Below are 14,784 nucleotides of genomic sequence, written 5' to 3' on the forward strand. Positions count from 1 at the left end.
CTAGGCTACTCTCAAAACATCCAAGAGCAGCCCTCGTACGACCCATCGCGTGTATGCCCCTTATTGGACAACAAGGCGGACCGAAGCACCTGTGGATTAAAAGAGAAAAACATCAATAACATGCACATCCTTATAAAAACATTCGAGGGAATCGCCAGAAGCTCAAAACTAAAACAAGTGAGCCAGAAAATGTGTTGGAAGGTCCATAGGAATCAATTGATTCCCAGGGACGTCTCAAGGCTCCTGAACCTTATTTAAAACAGTCGCCTATATCCCTCCATTTCCATCCTGCTCATGTGCCTATCTAAGTAACTTTTAAACAACTCCAGTGTGCCTGCCTCCACCACTTTGCTTGGCAGAGCATTCCATATCCCTACTACCCTCTGTGTGAAAAACCTCCCTCTAACATCCGAATTATACCTCACCCCCCTCACCCTAAGCCCGTGGCCCCTCGTAATGTGCGTTTCCAATCTAGGAAAAAGCTTACCACTGTTTATTCTATCTATACCCTTCAGAATCTTATATACCGCTATTAGATCTCCCCTCAGTCTCCGTTTTTCTAGGGAAATCAGCCCCAATTTGCCCAATCTTTCCTCATAACCCAGTCCTTCCATACCAGGTAGCATCCTGGTAAACCTCCTCTTCAGGGTCTCCATATCTTTCCGGTAGTAAGGCGACCTGAACTGGACACAGTACTCCAAATGCGGTCTAACCAACGTTCTATACAACTGTATCCAGCTCTTGTACTCTATACCCCTTCCTATAAAGGCTAACATACCACAAGCTTCCTTCACAACCTTCTCCACTTGTACTGCCACCTTCAAAGACTTGTGCACTTGCACCCCCAGGTCCCTCTGCATTTCTATGCTTTTTATAGGTCTACCCTTTATCATATAACTCCCCCCTACATTATTTCTCCCGAAATGCATCACCTCACATTTATCAGGATTATATTCCATCTGCCATTTATCTGCCCAATATACCAGCCTATCTATATCCTGCTGTGTTGCCTGACACTCCTTCTCACTGTCTGCCAGTCCAGCCATCTTAGTGTCATCTACAAACTTGCTGATCACACCACGTACTCCCTCTTCCATGTCATTTATATATATTACAAATAGAAGAGGTCCCAGTACTGAGCCCTGAGGCACACCACTAGTGACAGACCTCCAGCTAGAAAAAGACCCTTCCACTACTACTCTCTGACTCCTATTACCAAGCCAGTTATCAATCCATCTAGATACCTGTCCTTGTATTCCATGAGTCTTAACCTTTTCAACCAACCTACCATGAGGGACTTTGTCAAACGCCTTACTGAAATCGATATAGACATCAACGGCTCGACCTTCGTCAACCATTTTTGTTACCGCCTCAAAAAATTCTACCAGATTCGTAAGGCAAGACTTCCCCTTAACAAAGCCATGCTGCGTGTCCCTAACCAGATCGCAACGCTCTAAATGCGCATTCATCCTATCCCTAAGAATCCTCTCCAACAACTTCCCTACCACTTACGTCAAACTTCCCGGCCTATAATTACCAGGGTTATCCCTACTACCGTTTTTAAACAATGGTATCCTCCAGTCCTCTGGGACCTCACCTGTGTCCACTATATGGATACCCAGTGTTTAGTGTGCATGATGGTTGACCAAAGCCCTCTTCCATCACCACCCCACACCACATGATCAAGTGGCAGCAGCTTTGGCCACTCCAATGCATCCTCAGTTCTCATTTCAGGCACATGCATTCTTCTAAACTGTTCTCCAAGGCCCTGTACTTTAATTGGACCATGAGGGGGAATTGTCAATGTTTACTTAAACATAAAGTAAGGAATGAGAAGCACAACCCTCAGTCACTGTTCTCCATGGTTACCTTTCGAATTAGATCCCGAAGCTTGCCCCATTGTCCAATTGTTGTGCAACACCACAGCACTCATTGGATTTGGAAGTTTATATGCAAAGGTAGATGTCAATAAGCAATCATTGGAATTTGGGATATGACCGTTGCTTGAGTGGGCATAATTTTGTGACCAGCTTGACTCCAAGCATGTCAACTAAGCTTCAAGCTGAACGGTCTCAGTTGCAAAGCAGCATTCATCTTTGACATGTCCTTACTTATCTATTTGCTTCATTCACTTCCTCTTCCACTCCCTACTGCTACCTTCCCACCATTTGTTTTAATAAACCTTCAGTCTGCCATGACGCCTGCGCCCCCACCACACTGTTGTCTGAGCCTCGGGGAATCCTTCCTTCCCTTTTCTCTGGCACTGCTGTTCCCTGTGTCCCAAGATTCCCTCTCCTTCCTTCTCTTGGCACTGCTGCCCATGCCATGAAGTTTCCTCCCCTCCTTTCACTCTGGTACTGCTGCTCATGCTCCAGGCTTCCTTTCCCCTCCTCCACCCTGACGTTGCTACCCTTTCCCCAAGGTTCCCTCCCCTCCCTTCTCTCCAGCACTGCTGCCCTTGTCCTGAGGTTCTCTTCCTCCCCTTCTCTCTGGCACTTCTGCCACGAGGTTTTCTGCTCTGCTTTTTCTCAGTGTTGCCTGTGCCAAGCATCACAAGCTAGCCATGAAGAAGCTGCTGTGGAGATTTGCCTATGTCATCCCTACCGCTTCCTAGCATTGTGACCCTCATAAGCACTAAGCCATGCTGTGTGCACTCACTTTCAAGTTCACCTCGAAGTTCAGGTCAGCATGTGCACAAATTTTAAAAGTAGTAGTAAATTGTGCCATTCTAAAGTCATAACGACATGATTTAAATTGATATTGGTGGGGACAAGGATGATTGTGGCATTTGGCCATGATAATGAGATGCAAATATATGAACAATTAAGCTTCTGATGATTCGAAAATGGGAAAAACAACCCACAGTTGATGGGGGGGAGGAATCAATCACTTACTGGATTTATATCACTGGGAAACATGTCCAGGCTTTTCTCATAAGGTTTGCATGTCTTGTCACTAGCTATGTCTATCTTGATTGAGCATAGAAACCACTAACCTTTGCGACTGTCCAGGTCTTGCCACATTTGAGCATGAACTGGCATTTCAGTAACGCGAATCAGGCGTTGAGGTCCAGGGAGCAAACTAGTTTCCTTGTTTCCATACCTTTCACAGAATGGTCATTAAGCAAGATTTATCTGTACAGGTTTTAATTGATACAATGCTGGTTTTGGGGCAAACACAGTCTGGCAAAAAATGAATTAACCAAATATAGCAGCAATTAGATGACAGACCATCTTATGCCCAATAACAATGAAATGCAAATCTGTTCTGACCCCAGTGTACTCAAATAATATTTGATGCATGTAGTCCTACATTGCCAAGTGCCATGATGTCAAATCTCATCCAAAATGTAAATTGAGTTTGATACACCGGCATTACATTACAGTAAAACATCACCCTTGTGTTACCGACCGGTGAGTCTGACCTCAGTGGTTGGTAAGCTGATGGAGAGGCTTCTGAGGGACAAGATTTACGAGCATTTGGAGAGGTTTGACATGATCAGGAATAGTCAGCATGGATTTGTCAAGGGCAGGTCGTGCCTTACGAGCCTAGTTGAGTTCTTCGATAATGTGACTGAACACATTGACGAAGGAAGTGCCGTGGACGTGGTGTACATGGACTTCAGCAAGGCGTTTGATAAGGTCCCCCATGCAAGACTTCTTGAGAAGGTGAGACGGCATGGGATCCAAGGGCCTTTGGCCTTGTGGATCCAGAACTGGCTTGCCTGCAGAAGGCAGAGAGTGGTTGTGGATGGGTCTTTTTCTGAATGGAGGTCAGTCACCAGTGGAGTGCCCCAGGGATCTGTTCTAGGCCCCTTGCTGTTTGTCATTTTCATAAATGACCTGGATGAGGAAGTGGAGGGATGGGTAAGTAAGTTCGCTGATGACACGAAGGTCGGTGGTGTTGTGGATGGTCTGGAAGGAGTCAAAAGTTGCAGCAGGACATAAATAGGATGCAGGACTGGGCGGAGAAGTGGCAGATGGACTTCAATGCGGATAAATGCGTAGTCGTCCATTTTGGCAGAACCAACGGGATGAACGAGTACACTATCAAGGGCAGGAGTCTTAGTAGTGTTGAACAGCAGAAGGATCTTGGGGTCCGGGTCCACAGGACTCTTAAATCGGCCTCGCAGGTGGAAGAGGTGGTCAAGAAGACGTATGGTGTACTGGCCTTCATTAATCGAGGGATTGAGTTTCGGAGTCGGGAGGTAATGCTGCAACTTTATAAGACCCTTGTCAGGCCTCATTTGGAGTACTGTGCGCAGTTCTGGTCGCCTCACTATAGGAAAGACGTAGAAGCTATTGAAAGGGTACAGAGGAGATTTACAAGGATGTTGCCTGGACTGGGAGGCATGCCTTATGAAGTTAGGTTGAGGGAGCTGGGTCTCTTTTCCCTGGAGAGACGAAGGTTGAGAGGCGACCTGATAGAAGTTTATAAAATGTTGAGAGGAATAGATAGGGTGGATTCTCAGAGGCTATTTCCCCGGGTTGAAATGGTCGCTACGAGAGGACTCAGATTTAAGGTGCGGGGAGGAAAGTACAGAAGTGATATTAGGGGTAAGTTTTTCACTCAGAGGGTGGTGAGTGAATGGAATCGGCTGCCGTCAGTGGTGGTGGAGGCGAACTCGCTGGGGTCTTTTAAAAGACTTCTGGATGAGTATGTGGGGTTTTATGGGATTGGGGGTTATAGATAGGTCTATAGATTGGTAGGTGTTGATGTGATCGGCGCAACTCGTGGGCCGAAGGGCCTGTTTGTGCTGTAGTGTTCTATGTTCTATGTTCTATGATGTTTTAGTGTCATTTAATGTAATTATGATTCCAATGAAATTGTTAGGATTTGACTATGTGATTTAATATTTTTCACAGATTCTCTTGGAATTTTCTGTTTTTCAAGTACAAGAATTTGCAGGATGCTATGGAGATCATTTAACCATTTATGATGGCCCAAATATTAATGAAAATGTCCTTGAAGGACCAGTGTGTGGTTCAGAGAATCCAGCTGTGATATCAACAAGAAATGAATTATTAATTACATTCAGATCCAACCGGTTATTAACAGCACCTGGTTTTACTGCCAAATATAAATTCAGTAATATTCTTTAAATGAATATTTTTTTCTATTCTCAATTATAAAAGTATTTGTGTATCTATATGCATTAAACTCATAATTTTATATTCTTTTTTTCAAATCTAGTTACATGTGGGAGTATGCTGAAGACGAGAAAGGGAGAAATTCAGAACAATTCGCATCACTCCAAAGCTTTGCACTGTTTTTGGGTTGTGCTGATAAAAAGACGGCATCAGGTTTGAAAGTAGCACATGGAAAAGTTTGATAAGAAAACACTATATATTTCTTCATAGTTGGCATGTGAAGGTGAATATAAACTTGAAGTAACTTTCTGGAAGGTAAGCATCCAGGAAGTTAATTATTTGACCATTAATGGCAGCCAGAGATCATGTCAATTTTGACCTTTGTCCTTATTTAAATGCTCCTGGCCCTGGACAAAACCAGCTTCCAAATGAGTGATCGTGAAAGGGTTAAGGAAGGTGTCACTCTGCACCTCCTGTTCCCATCAAAAAATGTTTCTGATTTACGTTATTCCTGACCGATAATAACCTGCTTTCATCAGGCTTACCTGCTCAGACCTGTGTAAAAGCTACTCAGAGCCTCAGAGAATATAGGACCATGTTGAAAAATCTTTTAAGACTCTCTGTGTCTTAGGCAGGTTCCACAGCCATAGGTATGACCCAGTACGTTAAGATTGCCAAGGAGAATAAAGGTATGAATTTATTTTTTACCTTTCGTTTCTTTATTTCTAATCAAAACAAAGATTCAAATTAAGTACAATAATGGTCCTTACATGAGGGACAAACAAGATTCAAGCTGACTAGACAAGACTGCATCCCATCTTGGGCTTGATCAAAATAAGATCCAAGCTAACAGGATGAGGCATTTCATCCCATTCTGGGCTTAATCTAACACTTCATCTTGGCCAAAAGGCTGAGATGGCTTTAAAAAATTGCATCAGGTAAATCCTCAGTTTTACCTCTTTGGCTACCCTGATCTGTTACTCTACCTGATCTTAGGCAAACCACAATTGCAGGCATCAGCACACCCCAAGTGCCATGGGCAAGTCTTGTCCGCTGTCTAATCATGGTTATGGATAATAAATCTGCTTAGTTTTAATTGACCAACAGGAATGTTTTTTGTCAAGGTATATGGAGGTAAAATAGACCACAGGAAGTGTGACTTCTTTTCATCAAAGAAGCATTTGAAGCTGACTCCAGGAAACAGTCAAAGGCAGAAGTTATTTGGTTAGAATTAGAGAACAATAGCAAATCTTTAGTGCTATTCAGCATGTTTCAGTGCAGAATGGTGTGAAAAACCAGGATCGCAACCAGGATCGTTTGGAATGGTTAATAACTGAACTGTCATCGGGTTAATTTCAGTAAGTTGGAAAGGGATTGGGCAGAGGTGGATTGGAATGAAAGATTGATAGGTAAAACAGTAAATAAGCTATCAATAATTTGGATACAGGCTAGACATAATACCACAAGGGGGAAGGGAAAGAAATTGGGCCTGATTTTCCCACTGCAATGCATTAATTCTTTGGCGCGTGGAGTTGGGAGATTCACATGTTGGCTATTTTATGGCATCCCCGCAAGTGTTTACGACCCATGTGCATCTCCCAGCTGGAAACAAATGGCGCCATTGGGACCGTGCTGAAAACTTGCATCACTTACCATATTTTAGCATGCTGGTAAATCTCCGCCCACATTAGCATCTCCCACTTCTTTGGCATGATGCCACTTTGGCACAAATCAGAGTTGGTATATAAAGATCTCAACCTGGCATGGCAGCGTCAAACTGACATGAGGAGGTAACTGCTGTGGACCAGAAATGAGCGGAGTATGGAGAATGTTGCAAGCAGGCCCTGGAGATGTTTGGTGGACTTTGTCCTGGTTGTCTGGGCCATAGACCAGTGTTATCTGAGGTGGGAGGGGGTTCTATTTCCTCAAGGCTCTGTGGGGAAAAGTCCCTGAAGGAGTCCTGATCAGATTTCCCCTTGAAGGCACCGCTGTAGCTCTGCGGGGAGGATCCTACAGGAGTCCTGCTTGGCCTTCCCTTTGAGGGCACTGTGCAGTGGGATTGTCTTGTTGCAGGGTGTGGTCAGGGACCACACTGCATGCTGGTGTTGGGGGGTTGGGGTGGGGGGAGGGGGGGGGGAGTGGTGATTGGGAGAGGGCGGAGTGCACCATGTGCTGACTGAGGCCTAACCAGATGAAGCATCTGGTGCTCCAAACTGGGGTGCCAAGGTTCAGATGTAGACTGCATGGAATCTGGTGATGATTTGCAGTCTGTCTCTGCCCTGTGACACTGACCAACAACACATGCCTGTAATGGATGCTACAGTTGTACACATGGCAATGACTCAAGGGTGTGCAGTGCCCACGGCTACACATCAACCTGCATAATCTGTGCCAGCATTTGTCATGATGGGAATCTCATACAATTCTAATTGGACCAGCATGGTACCATGGATTGTGTGGTGTTGCCAGCACCCACAAGTGAGGATGCTGGCCCAAGTGAGCAATTGGGGTGGTATTGGGTCTATGCAGCCAATGACAATAATCTGTCATTCTTTGCTCTTTCCAAACCCCACGGTGCAGATGAATCTTGGAGCTAGCCATTATGATGGTGGATCAGAAGGAAGAGGAGGTGGCTCAGGAGGTGGAGGGCATGGCGAGACTAGCGCAGGAGCAGCCACAACGAGACCCTCAGGAGGGAGAGCAGGGAGCTGCTGCTGAGGGCCAGGAGGTCGGTGAGCAGTCTCCCGAAAGGGTACATAGAAGATGGAGAGTGCCAACGGAAAGGAGATACAGGCCTCAGGATTCATTTGAAGCCCTCTCAGAGGGGATGTGCCATCACCAGCTGCGGCTCTCAAAGAGTACAGTGTGGCACCGATGTGAGGTGCTCGCACATCTGGCACCTCAGGAAAGAGTGGCCATCTGCTCCCTGTGGATGTTAATGTGACAGCTGCCCAGAACCTTTTTGCATCTGGGTCATTTCAGACACCCAGTGGCAACCTCAGTGGGGTCTCTCAGGCCCTTGTGCACAGATGTGTGCGGCAGGTCACAGATGCCCTGTATACCCGGACAGGACAGTACACAAACTTTGATGTGGACTATTCACAGCAGGAGGCCGGGCTGTAGGCTTCTCAGCCACTGCAGGGATGCGAATGTAAAGGGAGTAGTGGACAAAATCGCCTTGAGAACCTCACATGGATTACTGCAGCAATTTGTCAACAGGAAAGGGTTCCACTCCCTGAATGCGAAAATCATATATGACCATCTGATGCAGATCAATGCACACCATCCAGGGAATGTCCATGACAGCTTCGTCCTAGGCAGTTGAACATCCCTGGCCTCTTTGAAGACCAGTACAGGCTGCCGGGGTGGCTACTGAGCGACAAAGGTTACCCACTACGGTCATGGCTGATGGCGCCTATGCAGAAGCTCGAGGCTGAGGTGGAGATCTGCGGGAACAAGGTCCATGCAGCCATCTGGTGTATCGGTCTGCTTAAAATGCTGTTCCACTGCTTGGACTGCTTTGGGGGGGGGGGACCTCCAATATGACATATGCATGCGTCATGCATAATCATAGATTGTTGCATTCTGCACAACATCTCCCAGCATGAGGGAGACCAGTTGGAGCAGGACGAGGAAAAGGAGGAGGAGCACTGAGGGGGCGAGGTGGATGTCCTGCCATATGAGGAGCCAGAGGAAAGAGGCTGGGTGGTGATGGCAGGTGTCCAGCAGGGAAGGGCAGTGAAGGATGCCTTAACTGCAGCCCACTTCACCTAGCTGGTGCTGTGCAGTGAGAGGGCTTCAATCATCACACATCCACCACACCCCATCAGCAAGTGCAGCCGCAATTATCCTTCTAAACCAAACTGGGCCCTCAAACTACATCACCCTTCCCCAGCCTCTCTCATCCCCCCATCCTGCACCCCAAAAAAATCCAAGCCTGTTAATGAGCCTGGGCTGGCACTGGTTGCGAATCTTGGTTGAAGGCTGGAGGTTGATGATGACTCGCTTTTGCGCACACTGGGATCCTACATTTGGTGCCATACAAGTCTGACTCCTACCTATTCCCTGAATGCACACTGCTATCCTGTCCTAAATAGCAGTAAGGGTTGGGTACACATGTTTGTGGGGCAATCGGGGGGGTGGGGCGAGTGGGGCACTTGCACCAAACGTCTGGTGGATGTTGGGAAAGGTAGGGCAGGCACCCTGTATCATGTGGCTGTGTCTTTCAAGACACAACAGACAGCAGCTCTATACATGGGAATGGGGACAATTCAGGTCTGTTTGGGGGTGGGGGGTGGAATCAGAGACACATTAGTCACAGGTGTAAATAAACATTTATTGTGCTCTTGACATTAGTTACGAATAAACCCTGACTACTGGTCATCATCACCCATGCCCTCTTTGTGAAACTCCAACTTTCTAACTTTGTTTCTTCTAGGTGCTACCCCAGAATGCACATCGGAGGTGGAGATGTCCAGCTGTGATGCACGCCCCATTGCCTGTGACGCCCATGGCGGATCTCCCCTGAATGGTTGGAACCTGGAGGATCCAGGCTGACTTGTGGGTTGAGACTGTTTCGGTGCCACTCTGTTTATCTAGCTGGCCCTGAAATGCCCTGGTGTGAGGAAGGGGGGTTTTGGGAGGTTTTGGGATGTCCGGGATCTTCTGGCTGGAAGGCCCCAGTATGCGCTCAAGTCCTTCCTACCCCTAGAGGCCCCTGGGACACTCCATGGGATGCCAGAATAGCTGGACTGAGCTCCAGAAACTCCAGTGTCACTTGGCTCTGCCAGTCCCAGGAAGCCCAGATGTGTTTGCCCCATGGTCTGTGATCCCTCAGGCCTGACCCTCTGAGACTGGGCCAAGCCCTGGAGCTCCTCTGCTACATCATTCTGTGAACAAGCCTGGCTCTGGATGCCCTCAGCATTACTCTCTGAGACTGGGCTAAGTTGTCGAGGCTCATAGCCATGGCCTATGTGTCTCCAGAATAACAGCGCGGGTCCCAGCCATGGCCAGCAGTGTTTCCCACATGACCTCAACATCATGGCTGTGCCACGATGTGCCTCCTGGACGCTGGCAACAACTTCGCCCATGGCCCACTGTGTCTGCAGGATGACCAGGGCACTGTCACCTATGAGGACAGATCCCTAATCCAGAATGATTGCCGCCCTTACGGTGTTGGCCTGCGTTGCACACTTTGTAGGCATCACCTCCTGCAATAGCACTTTGTTAGACACCCCTAAGCAACCTTGCAGTCGCAACATGGTTGGTGACACCCCTTCCACAATTCCTCGCGTTTGCTGATGCATCTCCACCAGGCTTGGGATGAACGAATCCTGAGACCCGGCATCTGGCTTGGGGACAGTTAAATTCTCTCCTTTGACAGACCTCTGTGTGCCCAAGCTTTTGGATGTGCCTGCCTGATGTGATGTGCGCACCACGAAGTGACCCAGTAGCCTCAACACTAAAGGTACCCACTACGGTGATAGTTTCCATGTTGGTGGGTTGTGTGGTAGATGCTGGTATTGGTTCACGGGTGCTGTCCTTGGAGGATTCTTCAAACCCTCCCTCTGAGGTGTCGTCCAAGGGACTGTAGGAGTTTGCTCCACAGCAGCAGAGGGAGTGCCAACACACGAAGGGCCAGGTTTATCTGGGTCCAGAGGTGCAGTAAAGAACACACATTAAGGGGAGGGAGGTAAAACATTCTATGCAATATCGCACTTACTTCAAGGTAGACTAGGCTGAGTGCTACACTTATGCTCACTTGCATGCTGGACGCTGACCTGGTTGTCCACCACCATTCTGCATGCCCCATCACCTCCTGCCCACTCCATGGCATGCTGTTTGAAGCTGGTCAGCTGCCACAGGTCAGGCATACCACCACCAATCTGTGCCCTCTCTCAGTGGTTATGTATGCTTTTCTCTTGTGGGAACATAAGATGAATAGCAAGCATTAATATATTGAAGTACATGGTGTGCAATGTGTGCCTATGTCTCGGACATTGTGCTTGCAGTTTCCAGGAAAAGGGTCACCACTGAAGGGTGCACATTGAGGGTTGAGAGAGGAAGGGGTTAGATTCTGTTCCTCAGGGCTCCTAATCAGTTAACTGTTGTGTCCTGGGGCGGTGAAATACCCTGAGCTCCCATTCAATAGAGGGAATGCTTGCAAGTGGGGGTGTGCATAGAGCACTGCGCAAATTCTCTTGTAGAGCAGCAGTGAGATCAGTATGTTCATGGGATGGAGGGATGTATGGGCATGAGGTGAGCAGGCAGTCGTGTCTGTTTGGGAGCTTGCCCAGTGATTTCTGTATCGTGGCGGGGGGGAACAATGAGTCCAGCAATGCCCGTGGGGGTTGGAGGGCAGTGACCCCAATTCTGGGAGGTCTTTTCAACAATCTGTACGTTCCTGCTCATCCCACTGGTTTCAGCCTTTTTGGCGCGAATAGGTCCTTTCCCTTCAGCTTTTAATGAGATTCATGATTGTGACTTCTGCATTGCACGGAATGTGGGAGATTCGAGTCTGAAATTCCACTGAAAAAACAATTGTGAGTTACACTATTTTTCCCGCCAATTCTGCATTTAGAACTTTTTTGGGAGAATCACCCCTATGGGAAACTGTTGCTCCTTGGATATGTAAAGAATTTAAAAAATGGAAGTGAAACATGAGAAAGAGCATATGATACAATCAGTAACTAAGCCAAATGAATACAAGAAATGCAGGGGAGTAAAAGGAACTATGTGTGTTGAGAAATAGATTAGCAAGCAACAGGAAAGGGAATCCAGAAATCTTTTATAGATATATCATAAAAGGGAACTGTGAGGAAAGATGTGGTTGATGACTATCAAAGTTAAAGCTGAGTGACAAGCAAAGTAGAAGAATCACCATCTGGAAGAAATGCAACAAAGATTGTAGATGGTGGAAGGGAAAGGGACTCTGGCTACAATGTTACAACTATCTTTAGATGTGGGAGTGGTGCCAGATTCTTGGAGAATTTTAAATATTACATTCCTGTTCAAAAAAGAAAAGGCATAAACCTAGCAACAGCAGACCGGTGAACCTATCACAGTGATAAGGGAAGATTTAGAGACAATGGGAGCAAGTTTCCAGCCTTGCTGTGCGCCAATCCTGGAAAATTGCATGCTGGCCTCAAAACAGGGCATCAAATGGTTTGCAATCTTCCCTGTCCCTTTCTACTGGCGCAAACTGGATCACGCCCAGAAAGGGTGAGAGGCTGATTAAGTCCATTTAGAGTCTCTCAACTCCCATTATCTTCCAACCCTCAGATCGGGCATGGAGGAGAGCTCAGCAAGAATCACTCCTCGTCTCCACTAGCAGGGATCAGCTATGAAGACCATGCCAGGGATCTAAGAGGCCATTGAAGTGCTGGGTGGTTGGGGACATAGCTGAGTGGTTTCCACCTGGCACCCTGGCAGTGCCAACCTTGCACCCCAGCAGTGTCAAGGGAATGGGGCCTGTGTGGGTGGGATCTGTGTGGGGATAGGACCTGAGCGGAGGCTCTGACAGGGGCTATGGGGAGTTTTGAAGGGGGATCATGAGTAGGAGCCGACAAAAGATGGTTGTGAATGGGTGGGGCATGAAGAAGGGTCATAAGGGGGGCATGTTGGGGTCAGGACGTGGAGGGCATGTCATGGGTCATGTGGGGGGATTCATTGGGTGGGACCCAGTGCTCCAATTTTAGCAATCTGCATCAATGTGAGGGTGGGGAAACTTGCCGCCAATGAGAGACACCTGTCCCAATATCCATGCAGGGAGGGACAGATTCTCTCAGGGCACTGTGAAATTGGGGTACCCTTTCAAAACACCACCAGATGACTTTGCAGCCAGGCTCACCGGTGTGATTCAGCCCCACGCCTCCCAAAAACAGCAAGCAATTCATCACTCTCCCAAAAGACCTCACATTGGTGAGAACTACTGCTACTCTATAAGATTGAATTTCAGGCGCAGCAATGACAAGCAAGAAGGTGAGTACCACTGAACACGAAAGTTCACGGTTCAGGGGGGTTCTCAGCCACGGCCATAGTGCAAGGTGGCGTGGGGGGCTCGCATGGGTGTAGTGGTTTGTGGTAGTTTGTGCCAGTCTGGTGTCCTGCCATCTTGGGACTTGTATTGTGCACATTCCCCCTGCCAACTGGACAATCCCCAGAAATTTCATATGAAGTTGACCTAATCAGAGGTGGGAGGGGGTGCCCACTGGCCTGGAGGGGGAGGAGGTTCAGTTGAGGGGAGGCTCAGACACACAGAAGATGGAGACAGCGACAGTTCAGGACACACATGTGCTTCAATGGACTGACGGATACTGTGTGCCGCTGCTGCAGACTCCAGCTCAGCAAGGAGATGGTGCATCACCTATCTCAGGTCCTTGCAGATCTGGCACCTCAAAGGACAAGGGGACACCTGCTCCCAGTGGTGGTGAAGGTTACAGTGGCCCTAAACTTTTCGCAACGGGGTCTGTCCATGCTGCCTGCAGAGACCTCTGAGGGATTTCCCAGTCCTTGGTCCTCAAGTGTAGCCGCAAGGTGAATGACGGATGCTCTGTTCAGCTGGTCAGGACAATATATCAATTCCAATAACAGGAAAAGCAGGCTATAGACTTTGCCACCGTCACTGGCATGCCGAACGTGCAGGAGGTAACTGATTACACCGATGTTGCCCAGTGGTCTCTAAAACATCAGGCACTGCGCTTTGTAAACATGACTTGCACACTCCCTGAATGTGCAGATCGAGTGCAACACAGAATGAACATCGCGCACGTATATGCATGCCACCCGGGGAACATTCATGATGGCTTCATCATGCAGAGCTCTGAAATCCCTGGGATCTTTGAAGACCAGCAAAGGCTGCTGGGATAGCTCATGGGGGACAAGGGCTACTCGATAAGGCGTTGGCTAATGACATCAATGCGGAGGCCAGAGACTGATGCGGAGACCAGTTATAATGTAGCTCATTCTGCCACCTGGCCCGTTGTCGTGCAGTTGTGTTTCTGGCTCCTGAAGATATGGTTCTGTTACCTTCACTGCTCTGGCGAGACCCTCGAGTGCAGCCCACTGAGGTTCTCCTGCATTGTGGTGATCTGCTCTGTGCTCCACAACCTGGTGTAGCAGCAGAGAAACTTCCTAGATCAGGAGGAAGGTGAGCAGGTAGATGCCCCTGGGGAGGAGGGGGCCCATGAGGATGTGGGGGAAGAGGAGGCTGAGGAGGAGTCAGGCGATAGAGGGCAGGCAATGACAAGGATCCAACAGGACAGGGCGACAAGGGAGGTTGTCATTGTCAAAATGTTCTATGACTCTTCGCAGGTAAAGGATGTTGTTAAGAAAGCGTATGGTGTACTGGCCTTCATCAATCGAGGAATTGAGTTTAGGAGTAGGGAGATAATGCTACAGCTGTATAAGACCCTGGTCAGACCCCACTTGGAGTACTGTATTCAGTTCTGGTCACCTCATTACAGGAAGGATTTGGAATGGTGCAGAGGAGATTTACAAGGGAGGGAGGGGGTTGGGTGGGGGGGGGGGTAAAAGCTGCCAGATTGCACAACAGCTAGTGGGTGAATCATGCTGCCTCTCTCGTCGCCCTGCCCTGCTGGCCCCTCACCAGGGGGGTGAGGTTAAACACGACTTCCCCTTAACGAATCCGTGCTGCGTCTGCTTGATTAAACCGTTTTTTTCTAGGTGCCTCGCT

At 48.1% G+C, this 14,784-nt stretch overlaps 1 protein-coding gene across 1 annotated transcript in view; it reads left to right on the top strand.

Annotated features, from left to right (window-relative positions):
• LOC145344339 (astacin-like metalloendopeptidase) overlaps positions 1-14,784 on the top strand; it is a 228,578-nt gene that overhangs the window by 194,686 nt on the left and 19,108 nt on the right. The window contains exons 10-11 of the mRNA XM_080191469.1: positions 4,866-5,088; positions 5,194-5,303. Coding sequence (XP_080047595.1) covers positions 4,866-5,088; positions 5,194-5,303 — 333 coding nt within the window. The remainder of the gene's footprint in view (positions 1-4,865; positions 5,089-5,193; positions 5,304-14,784) is intronic.

The sequence above is a fragment of the Carcharhinus amblyrhynchos genome, chromosome 6 (assembly GCF_965287045.1).
Source record: "Carcharhinus amblyrhynchos chromosome 6, sCarAmb.v2.hapA, whole genome shotgun sequence".
Classification (NCBI taxonomy): domain Eukaryota; kingdom Metazoa; phylum Chordata; class Chondrichthyes; order Carcharhiniformes; family Carcharhinidae; genus Carcharhinus; species Carcharhinus amblyrhynchos.